The 20,689-nt window shown below is 40.1% G+C and overlaps 1 protein-coding gene across 2 annotated transcripts; it reads left to right on the plus strand.

Moving 5' to 3' along the window:
* Positions 1–219: 219 nt before the first annotated feature.
* LOC148410235 (lysine-specific demethylase 2A-like) lies at positions 220–18,947 on the plus strand. 2 transcript variants are annotated; one of them, XM_088436068.1, is made up of 14 exons: positions 220–310; positions 3,086–3,163; positions 5,453–5,574; positions 6,460–6,583; positions 7,957–8,085; positions 9,771–9,854; positions 11,469–11,571; positions 11,944–12,471; positions 13,371–13,530; positions 14,592–14,834; positions 14,929–15,092; positions 16,583–16,729; positions 16,825–17,043; positions 18,723–18,947. In XM_088436068.1, the coding sequence occupies exons 1-14, from the start codon at positions 305–307 to the stop codon at positions 18,902–18,904; spliced, it is 2,289 nt and encodes a 762-aa protein (XP_088292194.1). In that variant the 5' UTR covers positions 220–304; the 3' UTR covers positions 18,905–18,947. The 2 variants fall into 2 exon arrangements, with proteins under 2 accessions (XP_088292194.1, XP_088292193.1); XM_088436067.1 differs by lacking the exons at positions 220–310; positions 3,086–3,163 and adding an exon at positions 3,290–3,405.
* The last annotated feature ends 1,742 nt before the right edge of the window (positions 18,948–20,689 follow it).

Here is a 20,689-nt window from a genome sequence, read left to right on the forward strand (position 1 = left end):
GATTTTATACAATTACTGCAATGTAAATTGAGCACTAACAAAAATCATTCATTTGGACACAACACGTAGAATGCCGTGTAATAAAATAAAAGAAGGGGTAGGAGGTCTACGGAGTCGCCACATCATCTCGGAAACGAGAAACTGCCAAGGTAGCTGACTCAACTGAGGCAACCATAAGGCAGTGGTTGCAGCACCGGCGGAAGTGACGTTGAAAAGACCGCGACCCCTTCCGAGTGCCAAAAATGCTATAGTTCTTCCTCAGAGAAGGAGAACATCACGTTATCATCCTTGGGCTAGTAAGACCATGGGGGTAAGAATATCCAAACCTTATATTTAAACTATTTTAACTTATTGAGACATCGGGGTGTTGCAGGATTTATATTTTCTATTGTGCCCTTTGTAACGATTGCAACGTGCCTTTTCGGCCACCGTGCAACGGTTGTTTAGGGCTGGCAACTTTTAACCAAACCCCCGTCTTTCCGCAGTCAAGTGTCGCGCGTTTGGTGTAAAAAAAAAATCGCAAATTAAACCCACTTGACGTTAATAAATAGGTACGTGACAATAAAATAAAAAAGCGATGTAACTAAAAAGAGCTTGGAAAAAGCAAGCAAACTGTCGGTGTGTGTGTGTGGGGGGGGTGCTTTCTTGTTATTTATGTAGTTTGTTTGTTTTTTCGAAATGATAACCCTCCTTTAAAAACAGAAAGTGCACAGATAAAAGGTGAATGGACTTTCACTTATGTAGCGCTTTTCTACCTCCTACTGATGACACAGCTCAGGGTAACTAAGGGTTTAGCGTCTTGCTCAAGGACACTTCAACATGGTCACAAATGGTCGGGGGATCAAACCCACATGCTCTCGACTGGGAGACGGCCACCGACCACGATCTCCACTACGGAGCCATGCCGTCCTCACATTTGTGCTACCATTTCTAACCAGCATGTTTTGTTGTGTTTCTGGGCTGGAGGGACCACTATCCAACAGCATTCACATGCTGAACTACCACCATCACATGTTGAATCACCACAACTGCCATGCTGGTCCACCAGCATCAGACCAACACAAACCATCATTAATTATCCTACACCAACAGACTTCTGGCATTTAATGAGGCGACACACACTAATGACACAACATTTTGAAACACAAATTCCATTCGTTACCCTCAGAAATTTCAACAAAACTCTACCCCCTGAATAGAGCACGCAAATAATATAGGTATTAAAAGTATTTCAGCTCACCTTTTTAGGGCCCAGTTGATTTGTTGAAATTTATGCGAGGACGGAGTCAAAGGAAAGACTGTAATCATACAGTCAGAATCTGATATCGTCCCATGCCCACCTGTAAGTAAAATGTTGTATTTCGTGCATTTTCTGTGAACAAAACACATTTGTACGTGGGTAACAGATTTTTTTTTACAATGTGAAAAGTATTGGTACATATTTAAGACTGCAGTACACATATTTACTCAAATCTGACATGATTAAACCTCATACAGTAACGTACTGTTATCCCTTTACCTTTCCATGCCTTGGTTGTAGTCGGGGAACGTGGGGGCAGCAAGTTGCCCTCAGAATAACTGCGCTCGGATATTGAAGTAAAGTGAAGCCTGTAGCTGACCAGACCTGTTAACAAGCAGAATTTGCATTTGAAATTGCAGTTTATTACAAAAGTTAACAGGAAACCAAAGCTTTCTTTCCTTCTTGCCGGTCTCATTCAGCTGCTGGCGTTTAATATTCACTCAGAGAACGTCCTCCCAAATAACTAAAAAAAAAAAAGGTACTGTTCACAAATGACTGGCCTGGCAATCTTCAATCAGCTCACAGGCCCCTTTATAAGACACAAGATTGGCTCCTGGCGTGACAATCGACAATCAAGTGTAAACTCTGTCACAACACAGACTGAGGCTGTGTCTTTTAAGAACAGTTGCAATGTAATGTGGTCCATGCAGAAGAGAGAAGGGGAGGGGTAGCGTTCCATGTTGTGGGGAGAGGTGACAGTCAGTGTGCGGCGCGCATCGCTCATTGATGCACTCTGCCATGTGTAGTGCAAGAAAAATAAAGTTTGTGCCCAAAAAGGGACTGTTTTGTTCCCTGCAATTAGGAGATCACTGGGAATGGGGAAGATGGTAGGGAGGGTTTTACTAAACACATTTCATACACTTTTTTTTTTTTATGTACTGTATATACAATGTCCGTGGGCTGAGCATAGGTAGGGTCCTTCCTACTTCTGGAAAGTAGGTTTTCTAATCCCCTTTAAACACGAAAAATGTAGTAACACTGTATTTAATTGTGGAAAGTGTAAAAATATCATGATCTAGGTTCTTTAAACTGAAATACGGGCACTTAATACAATAATTATAAATCTACACCACAACAATTTTTTAAAAGCATGATTGTTTTAAATGATTGATTTGAACTACCATTGAGTTGTGGTAGTTTATTTCAAATCATTCTTTCAACTACTATGTGTATCAATTAATAGTACAATGTTGATTGTGCCATTTTATGGTGACGAGTCTATTTCCCTCACACATGCACATGCTCACACAAACACACTCATTGTCTCTCTCTCTCTCTCTCTCTCTCTCTCTCCCTCGTCTGCTGGCTCGCTCGTTCACTACTATTTTTTCTCTTACTCGAAACATCATCTGCTGTTTCGAAAACTTCCCCCACAGCCGTCTTTACTTGTTAAGCCACACTCGAGCAGGCTAGACAGCTCGTATCCTACCTGGAGCGATAGCACATAAATCAGCCTGTGAAAGTAGCATATGATGAGATGTTCGCCATATTACCCATCATTAGCTGCAACAGCAAAATTCTATTGATACTAAAGCCCACAAAACAGGAAATGGACAATGTGTTTGGCTTCTGTGGTAGAGGAGGTCTCATGTACAGTATGATATACAATCAAAGCTGCCCACTGCAGTTGCCTGTTAAGGCAGACAACGCGGGAGGGAAGAAAAACTTCCTGGTTTTGACACATTTGGACAGTTTTAAATATGTGTAACTTTTACAATTACAATATTGGCAATCAGGTTATCGGCCAATGCCTAAAGTGCACTAACCATATTTGCTGTTTTGTAGGCACTACTAAAGGAGCATGCTAATGACTATTCCAAAAAATCCTACAACGGAAAACCATTTGTCAAGAGGCCAAAGAGGGTAGGTATCGGCCTCATATGCTGTAGGTAAAGGTAATTGTGTTGTAGTATCCTTTGTGCATGTTAAATGAGTGTTTTGAGTGAACTTGACCAAACGGATCTTGTCCTGAAGTGATTTTTTTTTCTCAGTTTGTTTAAGGTCAACCGCTTTATGTGTCGGCTGGAAGTGGAAACAGACCTGCGGAACTTGTCACTCACTTGGGAATCTCTGCAAAGGACCAATCCAGAGACGGTGTAAAGCAGGCAAGAGACTTAACTAAAGATTCTGCCATCCTCTATTTGTTAAGGAACCAACTTGTAAATCAATATGCAGTGATCCCTTGCTACTTTGCTCCTCGCCCATTGCCCCCTCAGTGCATCGCGACCTTTTTTTTTTTTTAACTTATATTGTGAAGAGACAAGCTGTGAAGGTTTCCTGCATTCCATACATACTTGTTAACTATAAGTGCAATTGCCACGGGCCCTCCTCGGATGTCGAAATACTGCAGTACACATATTTACTTAAATCTAAAAAAATTAAAATGTATATAGTAACTGTACTGTTATCCCTCCCCATCCCTTTTGTAGTGTCACTCTGTAAGTAATTAGAGAGAAGCTTGTAGCTGACTGTACTGTTATCCCTCCTGATCCCTTTGTAGTCTCACCCCGGAAGTCTATTTAGAGAAAAGCTTGTTGCTGACCAAACATGATAACAATTAGAGTTTACCCTTGAAATTCCAATGTATTACTAAAGAAATCTAGGTAAAAGATTTACAACGCTCTGCAGCTCAGCTTGCTCCATTTGAGACTTTGTCACAACGTGTGTGACTTTAACAATCCATAGCTCTTGAGCACGCCGCACAACGTGATTGTCACCCGGGGTGACTATGAGAGTTGGGGCAGGAGTAGATTTATAACTCCTGCCCTGCCCTCCTGCCATCGGCCAATGATTAATTAACTGTTTGTACCACCGTCCTTTGATTTATTGCCTAATGCAATTGTCCTGATCATTATACATCGCTATTAGTAACTATTGGTACCTGCTAAATCCCTAATTGTCCAGACATCTACCTCTTGTTTATAAGTATCGTCACAAAATGGCAATTTGTACCATCTGTTACTGTGAGATGGTCCACTATCTTTGTGGTTATACCTTGCAAACTACAGTGGGCCCCCGGGTTACGAACTTAATCCGTTCAGCGGCTACGCTCGTATCTCGAATTGCTCGTATAGCGGGCAATCCAAACCCATGTTAATTCGTGAATGCGTGCAACGCGCGCCGAAGCCTTAGGTAAAAAACGACACACTGTATACATATATTAAAATTGAGTGACATAATCTGCTGTACACTTGCATTATATAATAAATACAATGGATAAATAGCTTTTACCTTTGAAACGACGAGCCTTGAGCTGGGTGTAAGCAGAGGGGGGCAGAGTCTTACGCTCAAAGTTAATACGGCGATAGATATGCTATTGGTCTTACAGTGTTACAGTAACTCTTTCAGTCAGGGTGCAAATCACGCAGATACTAAAACATCATCCTCTTATTTCTTTCTTTACCGCTGCTAGTAATTTTAGAAGCTATGTCTAACAGATAAAGTTTGCAAAGTCTTCACAACATTCCGTTTTTCACTAATTTTCTCTCCTTCCTTCCATCCTGTCCCATCAAGCTAGATAAAGGCGTTCGGCCAATAGCATATCGGCATTTCTGTGATTGACGTGTGACGACGGCCAATAGCATCTCCGTGAGTGAGACCGGGTGACCTTAATCGACCAATAGCATATTCGCATCTCCGTGACTGACTGATAATTATTCACACTTTTTTTTTAAACGGTTGGAATGTATTGACAATTAATTAAAAAAAAAAACACACATTTAAACCAATGACAATTCTTTGTCCTGCAATCGGCACATTTAATTTCATGTCAGCTGTACTTCCCTTTAGCTGTACAAACACTACACTTAAATGGTAATATATATTTAGACACCGTGAGTGAGACAGTCAGTGTGACGTTGTAAGACCAATAGCGTTCACGTTACTGCCACAAGTATCTACTGATGATTGATGATGTCGCTACTGTTGATTTTATTGACGCAATTAAACGAGAACATTACTACATACTCAATGGCCGGCATGTCGAATTGCTCGCAAGGCGAGAGGTTTGTTCGTAAGCGGAGGACAAAAATCTCCCTGATCCACGCTCGTAAGGCGAATTGTTCGTAAATCAGGGTGCTCGTAAGCCGGGGGCCGACTGTACTTGATACTATTTATTTATTCAATTAATCTTTTCTTTTTTTCTGTCATCAGTGCTCAGACTATCACCCACTTCAACCACTACTACTTCATCCTAAGATGGCTGCCACTTCAGTCATGCCACGACCACAGAAGCCTGCCTCCTCAATGTCTGTTCTGAGAAGGCGCAGGGTCAGGTAATGGATTAACATGCAACAACTTGTTTAAGGCACTTTATTGCTGAGAACTCAATCATCAATTGTTAGTATCAGCTATTGATTTGCTGGTGATCTTGCAATTAGCTCAACTAAATTTACCTCAACTTTATTTATACATTTTCAAACAGGCATGGCTGGCAAACAGTTCATAGTGTACCCTGCCTCTCACCCAGTCAGCTGAGCTAGACTTCAGCACACCATTGACACTTGTGTGGCTAAGCAGCATATACTGTAGAATGTATTTGTGGGATGGATAATCAACCAGTGATGGGCAGTCTGTCGGTACAGTGACGGACGCCTGCTTTGCCGACAGGCTGCCGAATGACGAGTAACCTTTTAGAAACCATGGACTAAGCCAGATGGAGCTATAGATTTTGTCGGTTGTTTTAATTTGTCACCTAATTAAATCCTCCAAATTTGTGAGAAATGTTGAAACACTATTATACTTGAGAATCTGGGAGTACAAAACAGTCAAAATAGGCAGCAAACTAACAAGCACACACCCAGGCGTAACTGGTGGGCACTGTTGCATAAGGATGCTGCAGTTTTAGGTGAGAAACAAAGTGTCAATAATGCATAGCAGTAAGCAACTCTAGTGATTTACTATACTGAGGGTCGATCATGCCTGGGACCTCATTGTTTGCTCTGCGCTTCACAGTCATGGTTGCATGGAATGAAATGCATATGTGGACACAATCTTGCTTAACACATTGATTGTACAGGCCTTAAGTAAAAAGCAATGCTTAAAATTATGTATTCATATTTTTGTGTTATTATGGCTTGCATACTGATGAGCAAAAGCATTCTGGGGTGCATTTCCTTCTTGGATAACTTTACATTTACTTTTATTCTGGTTTTGGGCAGGTGTAAGCGCTGTGAGGCATGTATAAGAACTGAATGTGGCGATTGTAATTTCTGTCGGGACATGAAGAAGTTCGGGGGACCTGGAAAGCTCAAGCAAACCTGTGTGCTGCGCCAGTGTCTCTCAGTAAGTCAAATTTCTTTGTTCATAGGCCATAAAACAATGAATAATAAAAATAAGTAATTACTGCATTTACTCTCTCATAATTCAAGATGGCAACGAATACAGGTACATATAAACTCTGCAGCTTCACCTACTCACCATGAAATAAACCAATTTTGCACAGTTATTCATTCTGCCATTAGGATGGTTGCGTTCAGATTGCAGGCATATCTGTTTCCAATTGGATTCCTCTTCAAATCTGATTGTTAGTCCTAGCTGCCCACATTGTTTTTTGCCTACGTCAAAACCGATCTGACGCAATTCAGGTTGAGCCACGTTACTGTTGACCCATCTGATAACCTGTTTTAGCAATAACATCAGATCGGGGGCTTTGTGCAACACGTATTGTGTTGGACATCATATAATTACGGCAGTGTCAACAACAACGAAGGGTGCATTCGAAAAATTCACTCTACTCTGTATGTTAGCGTACCTCTGGGTATACATACAGGCGCTTGAAAGTGCTCTTGAGATTTTAAGATGTTTTTAAAAGTAGCGTCTATGAGGTAAAAGAGATTTTAAGATGTTTTTAATAGCATTAAAAGCTTGATCACAACCATTGCCTTGCTGGCACCAAGAATGAAAAAGATCATCTGTCAAGTACATTCTCAGGTGTATATAATTTATTACAAAAGGCAAAAACACTCAGGGTGGTGCCTTTTTCATACTGCAAACAGGTAAAAATGGAGCAAGCAGCTAGCATCTACGGTAATTGACAAAATATGTGCCGATGGTAAAATGTGTCTCTACAGGTAATTGAGATACCAAGCAGAATGCTTCTTTAAGCACTCGTATGTTTACACATATTGAAATGTTGTAATGTGCATATTAGGGCTGTCACTAAGAATTATTTCAGTCAATTACTCTATAATAATAAGTCAACTAATCACAACTTTTTTTTATTTAATTTTTTTTGCTTGGAGGTTCCCAATAACCTCATGAGCCCTTTACTTCACCTTAATAGACAATATACGTAGTATATTTAAGTACGCACATTTATGAACTTGTGTATCTTTACTCAATACATAAAATAGGTAAATTATATGAATTAAAATCGTTCGAATAAAAGCACATTCTATATTTTAAGAGTGCAAATGCTACTCCCTGGGAGTATGTGTAATTTTTCGCATGCGCCCGTGGGAGCTTTAGAGGCATTACGTTAAATGCAGCAATAAACACTCCTCCTCCTGCTCTCTATAGCTAAATCTTTTCACTTTAAAAGAAGAAAACTGAAAAAAATGACACCAACATTTTGCCTTTTATTGCAAACAAATACTGTGAACTATGTAGCAAATGCAAAACTCAAACATGGTCTTTGCTTTTTTCCTTCTTTTCAGCCAGGACTTCCACTGTCTGCTGTTTGTGAAATATGCAAGGAGCCTAACCAAGAAGAAACTGAAGATTGCTTTTATCTTCTGATGGAATGTTCCAGTTGTGCACAGATAGTCCATCCTGCTTGCCTTACGGTACAAAATGTTTGGTTTTTATGCTTCCCCGTCTGAAAGTAGAAGCACTAGCAAGGTTAACTATGCGTGCGCCTCCTTCGTATTTTTTATTATCTCCTGCTTGGTTTCTATTGTCATCATCCTCTTACTTCTTCCTTTAACCGCCACTTGCAATTTTGGAAGCCATGTCTAACAGATAAAAGTTTGCAAAGTTTTCACAACACACCGACCAACCAGCTCGTGCCATCAAGCTAGATGAGGGCGTTCGGCCAATAGCATATCGGCATTTCTGTGATTGACGTGACGCCGCCCAATAGCATATCTGCATCTCCGTGGCTGAGACCGTGACTGTGACCTTAATTGACCAATAGCATATCGGCATTTCCGTGACATGCGAGAAAAGTTGTTTTTGTTTTATTAGGTCTAGTGATGCCTATTGGGTTGTTCGTAAAATGAAAAGGTTTGTGTGTAAGAGGGGGACAAAAAAAACGCCGCGGTCCACATCATAAGATGAAAAATACGTAAAACAGGCGGTTCGTAAACCGGGGGCCTACTGTATTTTTAGTAATGTATTCAGTTTGACTGACAAAATGATCCAAAGCTTACACAGTGTCACTTTCAAGGATTCACTCAGTCATGGTTTTGTCCCATCACTTCTTTTATTGAAAGAAAAAAAAACATAGAAAAAACTGTTAATAAGTACGTTGTACCAAGCTGCTGTCACAATTCACCTTGTGCTCAATAACTGACTCAGTTCTCATCCGCAGGCTTCTTTGTGCCTTACAATGAATGTTGAAATATGCAATTTCATGCATTTTAGATATTTGTACTCTATAGCATGATTTTATCTGTCCGGCCCGCTTGAGGATAGATTTTCCTCCATGCAATTCCTGAGCCAAAATGAGTTTGACACTCTTGATTTACAGTAGACTGTGCCCAACCTGATGACTTGATGTCATTAAAAAAATTCACAACTGTTTCAAGATAACCATTTACTCCTAGTCCAGGTCATTTATTCCTTGTCCAAACCATTTCAAACAGTATTTAGAAATCCTGGCTAGATCAATTATGAAAAAGTCTGAAGTTTCTTATTGATGATTTAAAGAGAGGAGTGGTTATCACACAATGAACATCTGAATTAAGAATCCAACAGCTGTCACCTACTGTTGAGTAGAAGCTCTTTGCTGTTTAACAAGTGTGCAAGAACCTTATCCCATAGTCAGTAAACTATTCAGAGACCTCCTCCACCAAGCCTTCCATGGAAGTTTATCGTAACAGTTCTTATGCAAAATCTTGAAAACTGTTGATGAGCTCAAGAAGTGATTTGGGAATTTGGATTTCCATGCTATCATCAGCCTATACCCAAAATTTCAGATGACTGGGTATACAGTACTGTGTTGAAGAATGATCCTCTCAGCAGATATCCTTACATCATATTCCATTAGTTGTCCGTTCCCCACCAAGTGAAGACAGGAAATTACAGGTGTTAAGTACTAATCTTCTTCTCACACAATATAAAGGTTATTGGATCCCTTTTATAATCAGACAGGGTATATTCAAGAGGCGGTGGTGTTTTTTTTTTTTGGGGGGGGGGGGTTGTTCTTTCCCAAAGATGTCAAAATTTATTTGATTGGCGTTTCCATGGAAATGAATCAAATGTGGTTTCACTGCTTAATAATATAACAACTTCCTTTCTTTCACTGCAGATTCAAGGTGAAGGTGTTATCAACAAAGACCTGCCAAGCTGCTGGGAGTGTCCAAAATGTGTTCAAGGCATCACCGACTCAGAGGTACACAACTGACAAACAAAAGGGGATGAGTGTGCAAGTAGATAAGAATGCAATTACTTACTGAAGACAAATGCATTTGGGGTATAATGTTAAGAAAGTGCCTACTCTTTGTATTTTAAAATTAGTAGGACTATATTTGTTTTACTCAGCTCCTTTGTTTTCCACATGGATCATTTTTTAGGACAGATACTTTCTCAGCTTTTAAGGCCTCCACTTATGTAAAGAATTAATTTTGTCAGTGCTCTACAACTCTACAACAACATGTTATTCAGTCTTAACTTTCTATATTGATGTCACCTGTTGATTTTTTTTTTTTGATTGAAGACACCACATTTCTCGCTCAATTTTCATACAAGTGGTTTTATGATTGTTACCATTAATTTATAAGTGGGAATGTAGGTATGTGGCAGAAATGTCACAAATTCCATAGAAATATGCATAAACCTTCCTTTGACTGGAGCGGCAACGCTAGTTTTTCATTTTTAATGAGATTAATGGTGAAATACTTGTGACAGTAATTATGACATGAGCGTGTTGGCACACTTGACACATTGTGTTGATATTGTGTCATCAAATACTGACACCTACTGGACGTTAAAAATCCCTGCAGGCAACCCACTTGACAAAGTGAACCGACCTAGTGTATAACCGGGGCATCACTAGACCTAATAAATTAGGAATTATAGTAGATTACTATAAGTATTATAACTAATGAATGACCTTATGTCAAATTTCATACATTGTTTTTTTGGTAAATGTTTATAGTTAAATGTCAATTTGCCCAATGTAAGCCAATGGAATTTGAGGAGGAAAATGTGGATTTGTGGGGAAAAGGATAAACATTTAGAGTAAGAAAAATACAGGCAGTCCTCTTGCGAATATGTGAGTATGAATATATGGAATTGGAAGTATCAAAATAGAAAAACAATTGTTTATCTGAGAAGTGAAGGAAGTGCGAATCCGGTCTGCAGTCTAACCATGGACCGGTACTTTAACCACCGTGCCAAGCAGCCATTTTTTGTTCGATAGATAAAATTAGATTTGATGGGACTGTCTCCCATTAGGTATGAAATAGATCCAATTCCGACTGACAACGAATGGGACTGTTTCCCATTGGGAATGAATGTTGAATTGGTTCGAAAAATATGGATTTATGGAAAAAATATCTGCAATGTGTGAATTATTAGAACGTTGAGAGTGATAACACGCTCACAAGGCAGTGAATCAACCGTGTGATTTGGCTCGTTTCAGCAGTTGCGTAGTGTTGACAGACGCATTTCCTTATAAACACATATTTGCGCGTTCTTGCTGTGTCGACGCAGTTCACGACATGGTCACGTGACTGTCTTAAAGCGGTACACGCACTGACAAGGGTCGTTCTGTGAGTTCAGCACATGCACCGGCGCGTCGGCGTGAAAATATTATTTACAAGTGTGACAGTGTGAAAATATAAATATATATATATATATATATATATATATATATATATATATATATATATATACACACACAGTATATATAGTTGTATCTCTCATCTGTAATCTTATGCTTCCCCTATCTTTGTTAATTTGTCATGTCATATTCCCGCTTTTCTTGTTTTCAAACATCTATCAGCGGAAATATTCATCTCTGCTGGATACCCGCATGGCGAAGATATTCCGACAGCAGAGACACTGTCGCGAAGCAAACGACTCCAGCGGTGATGACGAGGATGAAAGTTTGTGCTTTTTCATTTACCTTTGCAGAGTGAACAAGAATTTAGGCAGATACACATAGTTCAGTTTTTATTGAAAATATGTCCCCAGGTCCCCGTTTATATATCAATAGTTTTATACATACTACACTAAGTAAGGAACCAAGGAAGTCATCTACAAACAGTAAAGTTAAAAAATTATTATTTTAAACTGAACTACGAATAAACAGTAATTGATAAATCCCTCACTCACTTCCTTGGCAGAGAAAATTTGATATTGAATTCCAGAAATGCCTTTATGCATCTTTAATTTTAGCGAGAATATAAGGATCTTTGTGTACGTTATAATTCACAGTGCGTTTTCTAGCGTACTTTTTGTTTGACTTGTGTCTACAGCCACACAGAGAAAAAGGGTAAGGCTACAGCCTGGAGGCTGCCACTCTTTCCGGAGGAGATTGCGCACTAATAGGAGAGGGCTGCTCAAAGGAGGATCAACCCACAGGGGAAGCAGGGAAGGCCCTGGGATCCCTGGTGCTCCTTCCATACACAGGAACAAAGCTGGTAGAAGAAGAGGGGTGGGACTAAGAAGTGGTTCAAGGATGCAGCAAAGCGGCACTTCTACTGAGGACTCTGATGATGGTGATGCAGAGAATAAAGATTACGACAGCAGTGGGCATCGAGACCAAGATCACCATCCTCGTCAGTGTCGGAAGAGGTCCAGGACTGATGATGAGGATTTTGATAACAGTGACAAACGGGAACTTGACCCAGAGGATGAGGACATGGACCTACAAGAAGAAGAGCTGGAAGGACCTGGTGATTCTGACTCAGAACCTCCAGTGCTCCTGATGACTGATCTCAATGATGACATACTTTGTGGCTCATACCTAACTGTTACTCTACAACGCCCCACCAAGTCCGACGGTAGGTCCAAAAACCCCACTAGAAAAAGTATTCCGTTTCCTAACAAATGCCCTAATCGCCAGTTAGTCAAGGCATACAGGTGCATTCCAATAAACTACAATATCATGGAACGGATTATTTAACATAATTGTCCAAATATAAGGCGCACCCTTAACTTTAGGCTCAAGTTCTGGTATTTTCTATGGTACCATATATAGAACGCACCATCAGTTTGGTGACAATGTAAAAACTATAGCAAAACAGAAAAAAATGTATCTTTGTAAATTCTTCATATTTTCTTGTCAAATTAAAAAAAACAAAAATAAAAAATAAAATAAATCTTTAAGCTACACTTCATAGGACACATCCATTATTTTGGCCTTCAATTTTTAAAGAAAACGTGCATCTTATATTCAGGGAATTGCAGTTCATCTGTAATTGTTTTTTTTTTTTTTTAAGCGAAACTCTTGTTACATGACAAAATGTTCCTCTTGTCTAAAGAAATAAAAATTGAGCTACTCATCCATTGGATTTATAGACTTCTTTTCGAAATTATATTTGCCAGAATTCCCTCCAAATAGCACGCACTTTTCTCCCCAAAAAATGTATGGATGCGTCTTATGAACGGTAACTTAAAGAATTGTATATCGGCCGTATTCTTGCTCATGGTTATGATGGTAATGGGACAAGCTAAAGTTGAGGCAGTCACTTGGCTGCATTTGTTGCTGCAATCAGGAGCTGTTGTTAGCTGAAGTTTTTACAGCAGTATTTTCAATGAAAGAAGCGAGCAGACAGAACCAACGTCCAATTTCATCCTTGTTCACAAAGTAGCTACAGTAGCTTTCAAGTAGAAATGGATAACTCGTTTAATTGTCTATGTCTAAACTAAAAAGTTACATGTATCTGATTTGTTTTAATAGGATCTATGGTTCCAAAAATGGAAACTGCCATGGATTTTAGGTCACCTCCTATAAAGTCATGTGGTCAAACAAGCATCAACCGTAAGACCATTTTTTCCAAATCTTTACGCTTCAAGAACAATGACACATGGGATGGCCAAGTTCCGCAAGGACCAGGAAGGTTGGTATTTTGTAACTTAACCTCCTCGAAAGAGAAGTAACCCTTTTCACTGTAACATTCAGTATATGGAGCTTCTGATAATTATTTGGATTGCGGAAGATAAACGCTGCATTCTGTTACTGAAGTATTCTCGTTGGGTTGTCAAAAAAAAAAAAACAATCCGGGAAATTGGTTGTGAATTAGAAAATGTGTGTGCAGCCAATCGTTCTAATGTAAAATATATAGTTAGGTATCAAACTCTCTCATTTGATAGATATTTCTTTAACCCTTCTTTACGGTTAGGGGTCTCCAAGTCAGGTCCTTGAGAGCCCTGTGTTCAACATAATTGTTCTCACTTATGTGCACCACTTCTTGAATGTATTTCCATACGCTTTTGATGATGAGTAAGCTCTGTATGCACCTCTCAGTGAACACGGTAACTCAGACCTGAAATTTTGCTTGTTTACAAAGACAAAAAAAAGGTTACAGTATGCGATAGCTCACGTCACGAAAAATGTAAGTCGATTCACTCGTATCTCAGACACCAATGTACAAGTATATTATGCCATATAACGCACCAGGGATGTTTGATACCACTTTTTAAAACAATACTAGTACAAGTATTCACTTTAGTGTAGTCAACCCATACCATTTCCCAAGACCACTTTTGGGAGCTTCATTCAGAGAATGCCATTGTAAATTTGTGATTTTCTCCGTGACTTTCACTTGTGAAGCCCTTTGATACTCCGTTGTGATCAAGGGCTATATAAATAAGTATGACTTGACTTCAATTTGACCAGGAGTACATTTGATCTAGAAAATGTATTCCACAACATAATGACGGATAATTTAAAGCACAGATGTCAAACTCACAGGCCAGGTATACTGATATTTTTGAAAAGGTTCAGGTCTTGGCTGCAATACTGATAATTGCTATGTGAACTCACCCGCCACAGAAGACACAGTTTACTAACAAGACCGTCACGGTGCATCATTTGTTGTGAGCACTTACTTTGATAAAAACTTGACTACGATGATACAAGTGTATGCGACAATCAGATTGTTCAAATGTTATCTTGCAGGCCAAGTCTTCGTCGCATCTGTGGCATCCGGGGCACTATAGATCAGGCGGTGGTCTCAGAGGAAGGAGAACCCTCCACTTGTTCTGTCTCTCCTGTGCTGTCACCTCCATCCCTGTCCCTGTCGTCTTTGCAGGATGTGGATGAGAGTGGAGGAAAAAAGGAAGTGTGGGTGTCTGTTTTCAGATACCTTAGCAGAACTGAGTTGTTCAGGTGCATGACTGTGTGCAAGGCTTGGTATAAATGGTATGTCCTTAATTTAATGCTTGTGTTATTTATTTATTTGCAGTTTTGCCTGTGTTAAGCAAAATACAAAATGACGTTTTCTTGATTGGTGCAGGAGCTTTGATAAGCATCTATGGAGCCATCTGGATGTGAGTCGATCCAAACCTCTCAGTAACGAGGCCTTGGCAGGGATCATAAAACATCAACCCATTTCTTTGGACCTCTCATGGACGCCCCTGGCAAAGAAACAGCTCAACTGCCTTCTCACCAGGCTTCCAGGTACACATGTTTGTATATTAATGCTGGGCGACAATATTGATCGATATATGGCAATATGAAGCGACGCAATACGCCGATTGCAATACGACGTTCAGTTTCCAATATATTGCGTGTCGGTTTTGAAACGCCTTATTTTATTATACAGTGACCCCTCAGTTAATGGGGACCGGAATCCCTCCACGAAAAGTAAAACCCGCGAAGGAGCGAAGATACACTTTTCAAATAAAAAATATATATATTTTTTTATTTTTTTAAATGTGAAAAGTCTTCATGCTATGCATATTATTTAAGACAAATATTACTGCAGTACACATATTTACTTCTTCAAATATTTCCATCTTAAATGATTAAACCTTCTACACTGTACTGTAAGTGAGCCGTTAGCCGTTTCCTTATTATTAGCAGCGGCCCAGACGTTGAATTAAAGTCAAATCTTTACATGATTAAACATGCTAACAATGGAGAGTTTCCACTTGACCATTTTATTTTAAAAGAATAAATAAGAGATTTCTAACGGTCTTAAGTAAACGTGTATACTGCAATATTATACATATACACATATATACTATATATATACATATATATATATTTATATATATATATATATGTATGTATGTATATATGTATGTGTGTGTATATATATGTATATATGTATGTTACAACCAGCCTAGGGGAACTGGGATATAACGTGTGTGCTCCCCCGTACCCTCACCACCAGAAAGGCCCGTGAAACTAAAGTTGTTCAACAAAAACAGCAGCTTTTATTGTCTTCGGAGGGAGAGCAAACAAACAAAATAACAAACAAAAGATCTTCTGAATCCCTAACTAACTAACCAAACCAAAAGGAAACGAATGACAATTGGCTCACTAACTATCTAACGCAAAAACAGGAGAAAAGGGGTTAAACCAAAACGGCGTCTCCCTCCTACTACTGCTCAATCTACAGATTCTTACAAACACAGCGAGCAACACAGATGCACACTATCTAACAATTTCTGTGGTGGCGTTTTCTGGCGGTGGGATGACCGGAGAGAGACAGAGTTTGGTCCGTGGGCTGCTTAAGTAGGGTGGCAAATTAGGAGAGCCAGCCAATGGGACGACACCACCTGCACACAATTGACACACTCCAACCAAAAGGCATTCACACACACGCACACACAAACAAAGGAGAACACAGAACACATACAAAAACTACATATGACCCATGGGTCATAACAATGGGTGTGTGTGTGTGTGTGTGTGTGTGTGTGTGTGTGTATGTATATATATATATATATATATATATAATATGTATATATATATATATATATAATATATATATATATATATAATATATATATATATATATATATATATATATATATATATATATATATATATATATATATATATTCCCCCAGCCCACTGTACCTCTTGGCCAAGCAGATACATTTTTATTCCGTTCATTCTGCACATCATTCCTCTTTCATATTCACTTTCTCTTACTTTAGGTCTTCAAGAGTTAAAGGTTGCTGGCCTGTCCTGGTCATGCCTATCAGCATTGGCCTCCCCTACTCTTCCCTCTCTTCGACTATTGGATCTGCGTTGGTGCGAAGGCATAAAAGATACACAATTTAAAGAGATCCTCACTCAACATGGTCAGATTAAACAGAAGTGGGCAAGCTCACAGATTTGTATTTTTTTACATTGCTTTACATTGACATCAAAGTGTTTCCTTTTTCCATCATTTTAGGCTCAGACTCATCTCGCTACAGACTGAAGAACATTGTGGAACTGCATCTGTCTGGTCTGGATATCAACGAGTCGTCTCTGCGACTTATGCAGCATCATATGCCGCACTTGGAGAAGCTGGATCTGGCTCATTGCAAAAACATTACAGATTCTTCAATAGCTTTGCTGGCAGCAGGGGGCACACACACTCGCTACAACCTCAATGAACTCATTCTATCAGGTATTTTTATTTACATTTTACTCCATTCAACTATAAGAGCACGTTCATTTTGCTTTGATAATACCAGAGGTGGGCACTTTGTCTGCACTGATGGGCTGTCCGTCGATCGGTCACCTATGGACACCTGTTTCGCCAACGACGGGAATGCACAAAAAACGGCGAATTAAAAATGTCGTGATAGCAATTTTCATCTGTTGTTGTAGTCGTCGGCCGTCATAGGTATGAAGCCAGCAGACATGAGCGCTGAGGGTATGAACACTTTAGGAAAGTAATGGTGAACTGGTCACGGCCCCTCTTAACGAAGAGGAAAAGGGACGCATGGCGGAATTCTCAGGGAGAAACTCGCCAGGAACTCTTAAGTGGCGGCCCAAGCACCAGTTTTGCAGGCACGGCATCAAGATCCTCTTTTGGAGCCAAACGTGACTCGAGTAACACCCACAGCAAGTGGTCCACGCAATTACCATCCGAGAGCGTGGCTTGCATCGCCGCTATAAGCGACTGATAAAAACGTTCACACAAACCATTGGCCTGAGGGTGGTAAGCAGTAGTACGGTGCACTCAAAGACTCAGCCAAAGCCGTCCAGAGCTCTGACACAAATTGCGGTCCGCTGTCTGAGGTGAGATCAGAGGGCATCCCAAAACATGCAGGCCAGGATGACAGGAACACACGGGCAATGTCTACGGAGGTTGTGGAGGACAGGGGCAGTGCCTCCGGCCACCGGGTGGTTCGAGCAACCATTGTGTGTCCATCATGCATGTCATTAGGTCGCCGTGCCTGTGATTTGGTCATGAGGTTGCCCGTGATTCATTACAGCTGCAGGAGGCATGACAATATCCATGTGGACAGAAACGAAATCATGGGATTACACTTATTCTTTACAGTTTATACTTCATGAATCGTGCATACATTTCATGACACAACTTGAGTTTATAATTGTCTACTGGTTCGTAATTTTGTTTAATTCATAGTAGAGCTGGACAATCAATCGAGGTTTTAATCGCGATCACGATATTGGCTGCCACGCTTAAGATGAACCACGGCGGTATTAACATTAAAAAGGCAAGCACTTTTTTTTTTTTTTTTTTTTTTTACATTGCAAGTCAAATCAAGCACTACCACTAGAGTGCAATGTTTCCCACGTTTGCATGACAAAAGCGTCATATTTTCTCGCCTGAATATATTGTACTGTGAACAGTGGTGTTGAGTTTCTCAGCTGATTCTTCATATGTACAGTGCTAGCTGTCAATTGAAACTCCTTTTGAAAAATCTGATTGGGAAAAAATTGGAATAAATTTGGTTTGAAATGACCGAAAATGACATTTGGACTGCTAATTAATCAAAATTGGCTTGAAAGTAAATAATGTGCTTGGCTCTAAGTAGGCTTTTTTTTTAGTTCGTTATTAGTCAGCAAGTAAGTTAGCTCTATTGCCCTGTGTGACAAGTTTTTGCCATTAATTATTTATTTTAGTTTATTATTATTTCTAAGTATCAAGTCTTGAAGACTTGTTTACACCCTGTTTGTTTTTCAGCTCTAATTCATAGTAATGAGTCGTATCCATACTATTTGACATTAACTAGTGCAGTGTATAAAAGTTATACTTTTATCCCCTAAACCAACCCTACTAAGCAAGAAAACTGACTTAACAATGAAGGTGCTTGTGTCTGTTTGCCCACTCAGGTTGTTATCAGCTAAGTGATGGATGCATGTCCTACCTGAAGCGCATCAAATCTTTGACACTTCTGGACATAAGAGGCTGCAAGAACATAAGTATACAAGCATGTAATGCATTCATATCTGACCTGTCACACATTGCTTTGTACTGTATGATCGAAGAGAAGGTCATTCAATGTTTAAACTAAACTGTTGTTGCTTAGCCAAAATAAAAATGCTTCTCAAACGACACAGGGTACAAGCTGAGCTTTTATTGCATGTCACAGTACAAAAGGGGCACCGATAGCCCTTTGACGGTAAAATAGTTAATTACTTGGCTATTCGCAGCAAGGCTTTGTGGGATGTCATTTGTTTTCTACCATATCCATTTTGGGAGGATTACACACCCTGCATAAACACACAGCTGTTAACATTGATCATCGACTTGATATAATTTGTTATTTTCAACATATTTTTATTGCACGCTTATCGAAAACCGTGAAACCGGCGTGATCTCTGTGTGGAGGAATTGACCAACCTGCACTGTCTGTTTTATCCCGTTTTGAATTGTGCTATTGATGACGTCCTCTGTGATGATAAACTCAAAAATGGCTTACAGCTATCTGTAAGCGGCTAAATACACAATGTAAATTTCAAAATCAGATCTGAAGAAGCTGCTTCAACTCATTGAAAAAAAAATATGTACAAGATAGATAGATTCATTCCAGTGATTCGATCAATTAAAGGTGCGTCGTATACACAGGCAAATCTTACATTTGGGGAATTATAGTAGTTGACAATGTATACCGTTGCTAAAATGATTTATATTGTGTTTTTTTACTTCTTGTGTTAATGTCAAAGGATCCAGTTTTAGGTATACCTGTACAGTTGTTAGAGATCTTAATCTTATTTATAATCGGAGGAATGAGTGGGGGGAGCGAAAGGTTTTCGCTTTCCTGGGCGGGGGGGGGGGGCATTGCAAAACATAAAGAAACACACGCACTTGCCACGTCGACCATAAACAAGATTACTACCTCTGAAAATTGTATAAGTATACCCAAAGGTGTATCCTTTATAACATTAACAAAAGAAAACAGCAATATAAAACTCTTTTCAACAGCTGTTTACTTTTTTTAGAGCATTTATACAGGTTAAATGTTTGTCTAACCATGAAAAAAATCAAAGAACCTGGGAAAACACGTTACATGGCAAAAACAAATCCTTTTCCCTGGGGTCATCCGCGCATGGCCTCAAGTCCCCCAGGGGGGCCTGCCCCACTATTTGACAAACATAATCTCTCTGTACTCATGTGCTTGCGTTTAGGTCTTCGACACAAAAAAATTTGCACTCATCACCATCATACTATGCTACTGCCGCCCTTACCTGTGGCTCACTCAACTCAAAATTTTGGCTTTAGTCAAGCTGCTGGCACCCATGTCCGAAGAAGCGCACCCTTTTGGGCTGAGGCGCGGGTTTGGGCCTGGAGCTTAGCTCCTCACTCTGCCACACCTCATGGACTGAGTGGCGCACCGAACCCGCCGGCGGGGTCCTCGCACCGGCGGGATTTCAGGCAGATGTTTCCTCCAAGTCAACCTCCAGCAGCAGAGACGTAGCGAGCATACGCGCCAGCATCGCTCGCCCGAGCACCGAGTGGAGAAGTGGCCCATCCCACCTGTGGTCCTGCGATGGAGTCCACCTCGTCCTTGGTGACCTTTCCTCAATAAAGGCGAGTTGTCCGCGAGCCCTTAGTAGGTCTTTGAGCGAGTGCAAAGTTTCTCAAACCCTGCCGAGCCAGGCTCAACACACTTGTCACCCGTTGGTCATTGGCTTGCCAGCTCCTTCGGAAGCCCCCACAATAACAGTGTGGACGCACACCAGAGAGCAGGGTGGGAGGACAAGAGAATGAGAGTGGGATCCCTATCCAACGGGCCTCCCTGCTCCAGGAGGGCCCTCCTTTGGTGGGCTCATGCTTGTTAAAAAAAAAATCATTTGGG

The sequence above is a fragment of the Hippichthys cyanospilos genome, chromosome 16 (assembly GCF_059441005.1).
Source record: "Hippichthys cyanospilos isolate Australia breed blue-spotted pipefish chromosome 16, RoL_Hcya_1.0, whole genome shotgun sequence".
NCBI lineage: Eukaryota > Metazoa > Chordata > Actinopteri > Syngnathiformes > Syngnathidae > Hippichthys > Hippichthys cyanospilos.